This window comes from Alosa sapidissima, chromosome 14, assembly GCF_018492685.1.
Source record: "Alosa sapidissima isolate fAloSap1 chromosome 14, fAloSap1.pri, whole genome shotgun sequence".
Classification (NCBI taxonomy): domain Eukaryota; kingdom Metazoa; phylum Chordata; class Actinopteri; order Clupeiformes; family Clupeidae; genus Alosa; species Alosa sapidissima.
In genome coordinates, this window is record NC_055970.1 from 17,992,270 (window position 1) to 18,002,890 (window position 10,621).

Genomic DNA, 10,621 nt, shown 5'->3' on the forward strand with positions numbered 1-10,621 from the left:
ACGTGTACACATACCACACAGTCAGATACACACAGACACAGACACAGACACAGACACAGACACACACACATACACACACACACACACACACACACACACATACACACACACACACACACACACACACACACACACACACACATACACACACACTTACTGACACAGCCTTCTCCTCTCTCGGCTCTTGCCCTAGAGGTGATGCTTCAAGAATCAGCCAATGAGCCCGTCGCCCAGTCTGTCTGAGTCATATTCAGCACTCACTGTCCGGCATGGTAATCTCTCCCCACCCCACCCCCCCCCCCCCCAAAAAAAAAAAAAAGAAAAGAAAAAGAAACACAAAGAAAAATACTTTCTTTGGATGAGCCTTTGTGTCCCATACTATTACAAATTTCCTGAATGCAAATCAGGGCCGGGATGAAACACAGTCACAGTATATCTGTGAGAATGCGAAAGCGAAGCCGGCTCGTTTGCTCGCCATCTAATCCCCAGTGTTTCTGGTGACTTTGGAAGTGCGTAGCGTGCCGAGCGGAGCTCTGCCATCACTCAAACCCCCGGAGTCGGAGCCGGAGCCGGAGCCAAACCCCTGAGGCCACCGCATGTGCTTCCCACTGGGGTTTACAGCCCTCTCCCAGCCATATGAAGCTGCGATAATAGCGCTGTAGTTCAATAAACGGTTACTTGCATAAATATTTGGGGGAGGTTTTTGGGACGCGTGGAGATTTATCGGCGGATTTATTAGCTTTATTTGGATGGGGGTGGGGAATCAGTGGTTGTGTGTGTGTGTGTGTATGTCTGTATGTGTGTGTATTTGTATGTGTGTGTTTTGAGGGAAGGGGTGTGGGAGAGTTGATTGTGGAGGGTCAGTGGCGCTGCGCTGTAGCTGTCCCGGGGTTTTGTAGCCTCAGTGAAAGACGGGTGGCGGGGAGGCTGCAGCCAAAGCGTCTAGCGACAGGCCGCTCTGTCTGGGAGATAAGAGCGCCGCGCTGACACACGCTGCCGCCGGCCCCTTCATGTCTCCGCTAATCGGCCCGGGCGGACGGTGGTGGGCGGCGACAGGCCCGGGAAAGGGAGAGAGGGAGGAAGAGAGGGAGGTGAAGAGAGGGAGGGAGGCTTTACCTTGTCTGCCGGGCTCTTGTCTGAATGCGGCGGATATCACCCGACAGGGCGGGGCTGGACAGCGCAGGGGATGTGGCATTCTAAAAAAGTTGACATTGAAATGAAATGTTTGCTGCAGCACAGCTGGAATGTGTCGAGTGGTTGCGATGATCCATTTCAGATGTAATTCGCATGTACGCTCTGTCAAACACTGTCAAACAACAAGTAAGCGAAATACTAGATACCCTGAAGCCGAAATGAAATTGATTGTGAAAGATAAGATGTATGTTTCGTGAAAACCAAACATGGGGCCCAGTAAGGGCCTCTTGTTGGGGGGGGTGGGTTCGTTTTCTCTGAGCGAGTTGAACTTTGCTAATATGAGCTGGTTGTTCGCTAAGCTGTGGTTATGTCCCGCTGTTGCAGAGAGCCTTCCTGTGGAAGCCAAACTGCCCTGGCTCAAACAGGCCCATGAACTGGAGGAGCCAAAGGCCGCCTCGGAGGAGCCCACGTGAGTTAAACCTCTCTCGCTCTCGGCCTGTCTCTATTCATCTTCGTCCATCTCATGTTTTTGTCTTTCTATCTCTCTTCTTTGCTTTCCTGTTTTCCCTTCTACTTCTCTATTCATCGTCCTCCATCTCACATTTTTTGTCATTCTGTCGTTCTCTATCTCAATCTCTCGTTTGCGTTTCTGTTTTACTTGTACACTGTGTCTCCCTACGTCCATCTCACTTACTTATTCACTCGATCCTTCGCTTTGTGTTACCTTGTCTGCCTCTCACTTTCTTTCCTTTTGCTCTGTCTCTGTCTCTTTCAACACTCTTTCTTTTCGGCAAAACTCTGGAGACCTCCTGAGTTTACAAACTGTGAATACAGAATGAGTGGGTTTCTGGTTGCACCTTCATGCCAGAAAGTGTTTGTTTTCGAACTGAAGTACTCTGGTTTCCACAGTGGCTTCAAACCCAATGGAGTATATCACAAGGCTCAATAACCCTGAGCATCAGTGAAAACCGCATCTTTCAGGGACTTTTTCACTTGCTGCTTGTAGCTCACCAGGATACCTTGTGTTGATAAATATAAATACATATAATATTTATAATATAATATAAAGATTTTTATATTAAGAAAAAAATATAGTTTTGAAATAGCAATAAGGTTTTCCTGCACATCTTGGTTCATTGCCACAACAGGTTCAAAGTCTGTGGTCAACAGTCAACGTCCTCTCCACATTGGTTTCATAGTGCCCGTTGGGAGTCCTCCCATCCTGCCTCTCTGCTTGTGTCCGTATCAGATGAACTCCTTTTCTCAGGTGCTTCACTGGACGAGGCACGTACAGCGTCTCCTCGTGTGACATTTCTCTCTTTCCCTCCCTTTCACCTCCTTTTCGCCTCGGCTTCCTCGCCTCCATACATCAGCTCCAGACTAACCGCAGGGATCATTAATCCATTTTTCTTCCCCTTCTCCCACTCCAGAGAAAGCAAGGGGCCTTTCTGCTGTCTTGGAGCGCACCAGTGAAATGGCACCGGCTCTGGTTTCCTTTTATTACCCGGCCCCCTTTTCTTTAGCTACGTGCGCCCGTCCCTCTCTGAAATCCCACATTGTGCTATTATTAGACTTATCTTCCTGATCTCTGAAACGATACGCACATTAATAGCAGACGAGGGAGCGCAAACAGCTCGGCGGAGCCCGGCACCCCTCCACCACCCCCCCCCACCCCCCCCACCATCACCACCACCCCGTGTGAGCCACAGAGGCCCCGGCTGTGCCAGAAGGTTCCCCAGAACAGAGCCGTGGCTCGGCCTCTGCGGTCTACCAAAGGCATCTATCTCTGAGCCTCATAAAGAAGAAGTATGTGGGTTAGATGTGTTTAAGGAGGGGGGGGGGGGGGGTTGGAGGTGGGGTGGTTGCAGAGGAGCTGCTGCTGCTGCTACCCGGCTTTGACCCCCCCTGAACCCTCTACCACCGGCTCTTTCCCTGTGTCCAGGCTTAGACCCCCATAACCACCCCCAACACTGATGGGAGGAAGCGAAGATCTACTGTTTCCCTGATAAGTGCTCTTAAATTACACTTCACAGCCTCCCTCTATCGGACAGCCTCTCAGCGTTCAGCTCCGTAGCTCGTGTTGCTGCGTTTGAGGGGAGCTGTGGGAGGTGTGTGGTAATCGGCGCCCTCCAAGAACAACCCCCTCTCTAAAGGCCGTGGAATTCTTTATTGGATGGGAGTGAGTGAGTGAGTGTGTGTGTGTATGGGTGTGTGTGTGTGTGTGTGTGTGTGTGTGTGTGTGTGTGTTTCAGAGTGTGAGTCATAAGGGACGTCTTGGGTCGGATATGAAGGAGGCCCCTCACGCCAGGCTTATCAGCACAGTGATAAGGGTATTCAAGTCCCCTCTGTCAAGGCTCCCATTCAGGCCGACTTCTTGTCCCCCTTAACTTCCTCTAGTGATAAGACTGAGAGATTATAGCGCTTTTTATGGCTCCTTATTTCACTCCAACACACACACACTCACACACACACACACACACACACACACACACACACACACACATATACACACCTTCCCAGACTCTATTCCACCACACAGTTCTCGCTCTCCCTCTGGTTTGTCGTTTTTTTGACACCTGTTCCCAAGTTCTCCTTCCCTCCTCCCCCTGTAAGTTCAGACCAGCACTTTACAAGTGATCCTTGAGGTTTCTCTTTCAACCATCTCCTTCACCCCAGCCCCCTTACCCCCTCATCCCCCCACCCAAACCCCCCTTAAAAAAAAAAAGACGTCTGTTTTGTACATCACGTACAACGTTTTGATTCTGACATCATGATATCCCTTAATAACACGCCCACATTAGTCAAAACATGACATGTTGTGGCTTTTGGGGAATTACAGGTCTCATAAAACGTAATCCCATAAGCTGAGCGAATGTTTAGACAGCAGGACCGTGAGGCGCATGTTGACTTCCATGCCGCGCTTGTGTAGCTTGACATGGTTAAATGCTTTCACAGGCTCGGCAGACTGACACCACTCGTGTGCTTTTTCCCCCCCTCCTCTCTCTGTTTTTTGCCTGAATTTAATAAAACGGAAAAGACATAAAAATCACGATTTGGCCCTTGCTTACTGTTCATGCTCTGTGTTTTTGTCGTCTGAATTGTCTGCGAAGAACATACAGGGCCAGACTTCCTTCCACGTTTTTTTTTTTTCTTTTCTCAGCCCTGAAGAAAGTCACCCCACAAATCTATTTCTGTAAATGATTCTTTTGCCATCTTCAGCACCGTACGGGCCAAAAGTCTGATGGGTTCAATCGGGACGCTGATATTTTTCATAAGTCCCCGGCTTTTCTTTCTTCCAATTGCGTTTGGCCCGAGTCAGGTTTTTCTTCAAGCTCAAAAGCCACAGCTCTCTATTCAGTTGTCTCTTACCTCAACTGGAACGGGTACATATTTCTTTTTTCCCCCTTTTTTCTCTCTCTTTTTTCCCGTTTGGATGTTTTTAAGGTCACAGCAATGGCCTAAAAATACATCTCAGATCAGCAGTTCATCAAGACACTTCCTCCAATTCCGAAAATGTTTATTTGTCATGAATAAATGTTTGCTTTTGAAATAAGAATAGATTTGGTGGGAGATCCTTCAAGGGCACCTGACTGGCTCAATGCAGGACAAGTGGAATGTTTGCACTGGAGAACTAGTTTATCAGTCATAACATCTATCAACGGCCACCAAGAATTGGGAAAACACCGTGCCAGCCAAAAGCAATGCAAACGTGTCATAATCACGAACACCCCTTTGGCAGTATTATACAGTGGAAACCAATTGAAGCAGAATGAAGTGGAGATAATCGTGCATCATTGGCCACCAGCATGATTTAACTTTCATTTGCAGAGGAAAAGACAAAAAGGGTGACCTAGAGCTCTTAGGTGAGGCACTGTTCCCCTACTGTGTCCTCTAGGCTGCTCAACACAATTTCTAGAACCAGAGTAGAACCTCAGGCAAAGGGCAGTTGAGGCTCTCTGAAAACACAATACCAGGCCCGATGCCATGGAGAAGAACACTCGCTGACCTGGTCACTTGACACCACGGGCCTGGCCCAGGGGTATTGTGGGTAACAGACTGCTACGTCCGCTCCTATTACCTCTTCCTCACCTCTGCTGTGCCGTGTCACTCCACAGTTCACTGCCCCTCGGGCCCCCACAGCCATAAAAGCGCTGGAGAGAGCCCGCCGCCACCCGCCATCGCTGCTGCTGCTGCTGCGGAGCTGCTCGCTGAGTCCAGATAGATTTCAGTCAGTGGCCTCCGGTCCACACAAAGCAGCCGGCGATTCCAATAGTGATGCAAGGCGCTGCTATTGAATGTGATGGTTCAGTAGCTTTGTATGCTATCCATCACAGTGTGTTTACGAGGGCAGCGGGAGCTCCTGATGATTTCACCGGCCCCACAGCCCTCCCCGGCAGCAGCAGCAGGAGGCGGTGGCTGCCTTCGCTCGGCGGGTTAGGTCACCTCAGCCCAGGGCTGGGTGCAGTTGGTGGCTGTGCATGCTAATTCTTGTGTAATCCACTGGTAATGAGACCCAGGGGTGCGACACTTCTCGGTGTCACCGAGTTCAACACTCCTCATCAACTCAATCAATGATCTACTCTATAATTCTGGGTTTGGGAGAACCTTTTTATTCTTTTTTGACTTAGGTTTTGTGATTGAAAACACCAAATGAACCAAATAAAATGAAGGTTTATTTGCACAGTTTAATGAAAGTATTGTCTCACTCTCATAACTGCCCAGTAGAGACGTCATCTATCCGTCAGCACAGTCATCTGTCTATCCAGCTATTGTACAGTACATAAATCAACCTGTCCATACAGCAATTCAGCTACTCAATCACACATTCCTCAAGTGAAACACCATTTAGCTACTTGACAGGATGAAATCGCCCCTGTTAGCTGAGTATGTCTCTTGTGTCCCCCCACAGGTTCATCCCAGGCCCCTGGTCTACCTGCAGCACCAGCTGTGGACCGGGCCTGCAGAAGCGCTGGGTCAAGTGCCGCGTGCTACTCTCCTTCACGCGGGCCGAGGTGGACCTGCCGGATGAGGAGTGTGACGGCGAGAAGCCGCCACTGCAGAGGCAGTGCGAGCTGGAGTCCTGCACCGGCTCGCCGGCGCCCCCCCAGGGCCGAGACCAGCAGCAAGGCCCGCAGTGGGGCTACCGCAAGTTCAGCCCGTGCTCCAAGTCCTGCGGCGGAGGTGAGCAGAGACACGAACCGCACCGCACCACAACACAACACCCTGGTCCAGCACAAATAAGAACAGGCATTATGTAGGCCAGTTGAGTTAAAGCGCAGTTGTTTGGAAACATTTCCTGCATGTTTTGGAAAGACAACAGAGAGATAAGTGTTGGAGCTGTGCACCAGGCACCTCTTGCTTAACGTGGCCACGGCTCACTGAGCGACTTCAGAACCTGGCCCTCGTGCTCGCGGCCCCTCACGCCTCACGCTCGGCCTCATGTTCCGTCTCAGATAGCCGCTGGGGGAGGATTAAGGCCTCTCCACTGCTGATCAGTCGCTAATGTGTGGCGGAACCCGAACCCTAGGAAGCCAACTTCCTAGAAGTTTCTTCCCCTTGTTATCCCCAATCTGACTGCCTTGCCTGCCTCTCCCTCTCTTTCTCTCTCTGTCTTTCTCTCTGTCTGTCTCACTCTCTCTCTCTTTCTCTTTCTCTTTCTCTGTCACCCATAGGCACGCAGATCTTCGTGGCGCGGTGCCTGAGTGGTGGGAAGGTGGTGAGCGCCGGCCTGTGCGACAGCGCCAGTCGACCGCGGGTGATGATGCGGGTGTGCAACCCGGAGCCCTGCGGCGCGAGGTAAGGCCCTCAGTGGGACCCACACACACAGAGCTGCCAACCCTAACGCATTTGATTGGTCTAGGAGGGCGTGGAGCCAATCAAATGAATAAATCTCACTCTCAATGTGGGAGAGTTGGCAGCTCTCTGCACACACACGTAGACCTGATGGGGGCTACTGGACAGGACGGGGCTTATTGTCCACTCTAGAGCCTCCAGTCCCTCGTGGCTGTTGGGAGCGCCACTGTGGTGGTGCACCCCCCCCCCCCCTGCCTCCCGCTCAGACAGATTAGGCCGCAGCACAGTCAGAGCAGCAGGGCCGCGGGCCGAGATGGCAAGTGGAAGGACTGGCACGCCGCCGGAGAAGACAAAGAGCTCTGGTGCGCATTAGGATCATGTGTCTGTCCATAAAGCCAGGAGAGAGAGAGAGAGAGAGAGAGAGAGAGAGAAAGAGAGAAAGAGAGAGAAAGAAAGAAAGAAGAAAGAGAGAGAAAGAGAGAGAGAGAGAAAGAGAGAGAGAGAAGGAGAAGGAAAGATGGAAAAAAAGAGAATTGCTCACATCCCTTCTTACTGGCAGTCATGTTTTACCAGTGGTGGTCAGGATCCGAGATGCGCCCACATTTGGTAATGACTCATGATAAGCGTATCATACACAGCTCCAGTTCCACTATCGTCACCAATATTACTGCCCTGCTTGCGCTTTCCTGGCCAAAATGGACCGATGAGATGAAACATGGTTCCTGTAAAAAGTCCTGTTTTACGGTCGGTTATGCCAACCTAAACAATGCGTTGCTGTAGCTGAACAACTCGCCTGGCTGGATTGTGGCCTTGGTTCCCCTGCTTAACTGAAACCTTGCATTCGCTGTTTATTTATGGTTCCTTTCATTTATTTATTTAACTTTTTTTGTCTTGGATTGGAGAACCTTGTAACAATCTGGACGTAGCATTCGTGTTCACTTTTGGTTCTGTGACAAATGGTTAACGTCATTTAGAGTCGAGCACAGAGAACAGGGCCAGTGCATCAAACGACTGCACAAGCTCTGGGCCCAGTAATGTTGATAAGATCAGGCCAGCCTGCACCAAATTGCCATCACAATATATAGAATTAGTGAGAGTAATTTGCGACATACACAGTGAACAGGTGGTTCCAATACTACTGGTGGTTCCAATACTCCTCAGCCCTGTAGCTTGTTGTGAAACCATTTATGTTGCAGTCATGCGTAGAATGAGAAATGTTGCCTTTAGGATGCAATTGTCAGAACTACAAATCGGCCTTGTGCATATCGATAAGTTGGATGCAAGCAGCGAGGTTGGGAACGGCATGTAGATTACCAATATGAGTCAATGTTCTTCAAAATCTCTTTAAGAAGTAAAAATGTTACCCATAGGAACAGACCCACAGCAAATATACAGTATCAGGGTTATTTAATGGTCTCCCTCTCTCTCTCTCTCTCTCTCTCTTACTCACTCAACTCAAACACACACACAAACACACGCACACACACACGCACACACACACGCACGCACGCACGCACGCACGCACGCACGCACGCACTCACGCACACACACATACACACACACACACACAGGCACACCAGCTCAAAGATGAAAGGGAGTGCTGTAGGAATGCAGGCGCCTCTTGGTGGCACATGGGGACATGGGATGGCAGGTTTTCATTCCCAACTTTGCACTTTTATAGAAAGTAAACATCCTGAAAATAACACGGTTTTCAAGTCAACCGCCGGGCGTCTGAAGTAAATCCCCTCAAATAGAGCCATATTTTTTAGAATGACTCATTGTAGGACTTGGTAAATACAGCAAACATGTTTGACTGTCACATTTGTTGTTGACCAAAGGAGTGTTTTCCATAGTAAGATAAAAAAAAGATTAATTCAACGGGTATTTGCTTTTTTCTTTTGTTAAATGACCATTTTATTTTACATGCCAGGTCTGGAAAAGCAGGCCTGGTTTGTGTTCAAGTGCTGAATTCAGATTGAACCTAAATAGCTTGTCAGGCCACTTTCAAAAGAGGGATATTTGACAAAAACACAGGCTTGTTTTTTCCAATAACTGACCCCTTGCCAATGTCAGCAGGACAGCTAGCCTTTGGGACTGACAGTGCGGATGAAGTCAGAGCCCATGTTGATACTGAAATGATTATTTCTCATATTGGCGCTTTTCCTTTTTCAGCTGTCTCAGGTTTTTGTTTTTGCTGATAAACTCATAAAAGATGAATATTTTACGAGTCAAAATAGACTTAATGATTACCTCATACTTAAAATGCATATCATATCGGACCATAAAGGATAAACGATCTCTGTTCCATTCTTTTTGTTTCTGGACTGGGTTGTTTTTCTTTGCTCTCTCCAGCTCCCATTCTTTAGTGATGTGCCCTTCAGAGCACTTAGCAAATATAAAAAGAGAAATAAATATGAGAGGTAATAGACCCAGGGGACAGCAAAGTTGTACGTTGGAAAGTAAAACACACACAGTAATGTATGCTCTGCCTCTGACCCTTCCCTTCCATGAATACCTCATGTGCAACAGAGACACAAATCACGTCCGCTGTAAACATATCTGATGCAGCCAGCGGTTGGACTTTTTGGGATGCTCACTAAAGCATATCAGAACCTATACTTATCTGATATGTGAAAGCGGTGTCTCAAAGCCTCAAGACTCTGATTGTAATGAAATTTATCCCGATTAGCATCTGCGCTCCTCTGCAAAGGACATTTCTGATCAAAGGCTTCAGATCCCAGTCGCCACAGCACTTGGGACTGGGCTTTTGGGCCGGTTCTCAAGGGGTCACATGGTTTCCTCATCTGCTTATCCTCAAATAGATTTCAGTTTGTTTTCCCCGCTGTGCTTTTTTAAATGTGGGCTGGAGTTAAATAATAAGGAACAGCCTGATCTCTCGTCACTTCTTCTGAATATAGAGTATGGATCCATGTGCAGCCTTGTTTCTCAGGGGGATCATTGCCATGCACTTAACCCCAGAAACCTTCCACTGCCACATCCCCCCCTTTTAAAGACTTATCTGTCTGCACTGGGACAGTGGCCAACGTGGCTGCACAGAGCCCAATTTAGAGGCCTTGTCCCGTTGTGTTAAAGGATTTGTGCAGGATGATGCTGAGGGGCCAAACTTTCACTGAGGTGGCTGAAACTTGGCCTGACTGTTGGCATTTGTAAATCTCTCTCTCTCTCTCTCTCTCTCTCTCTCTCTCTCTCTCTCTCTCTCTCTCTCTCTCTCTCTCTCTCTCTCTTTCTTTCTCTTTCTCTCCATGCATGGAGAGACATTAGTTTTAGCTTCTTATGGACACTAAAGGAATCATAGCATCTTGCATAGTGTCTGTCTGTGCTCTCTTATTCATTCATATTTGCATTTTGGATTCAGAAGTCAAGGAACGCTGGAGTTATTTATTACTTTTGACTGGCAAGACCTAGATACGGTCACCAAGGGATCTAAATGACAACAGTTAAACAGAAACTGACATTACAGTAGACATCAGCCCATGTTTCCATCTCTCTCTCTCACTCTCTCTCTCTCTCTCTCTCTCCTGGATGAGCTTGGGCTGTAGGTTTAATTTACTGCACTTTATTGGTTGCAGTCCTTCATTCAGCAGGTTGGAGCAGAGACCTGGCCCACCCTCCTCTCCCACTCTCCCAATGCCAGTGACCACCCCACCCCCCCACCCCCTCTTCCCCCCTCCTC

General features: G+C 48.8%; 1 protein-coding gene across 3 annotated transcripts in view; it reads left to right on the forward strand.

Annotated features, from left to right (window-relative positions):
* The window catches only part of adamtsl3 (ADAMTS-like 3), a 108,152-nt gene that overhangs the window by 75,578 nt on the left and 21,953 nt on the right, over positions 1-10,621 (forward strand). For 2 of the 3 annotated variants that reach the window (XM_042061906.1, XM_042061907.1), the window contains exons 15-17: positions 1,519-1,603; positions 6,044-6,315; positions 6,807-6,930. In XM_042061906.1, coding sequence (XP_041917840.1) covers positions 1,519-1,603; positions 6,044-6,315; positions 6,807-6,930 — 481 coding nt within the window. Of the gene's footprint in view, positions 1-1,518; positions 1,608-6,043; positions 6,316-6,806; positions 6,931-10,621 lie in introns of those variants that run through there. The other variant, XM_042061908.1, reaches the window with a different exon arrangement.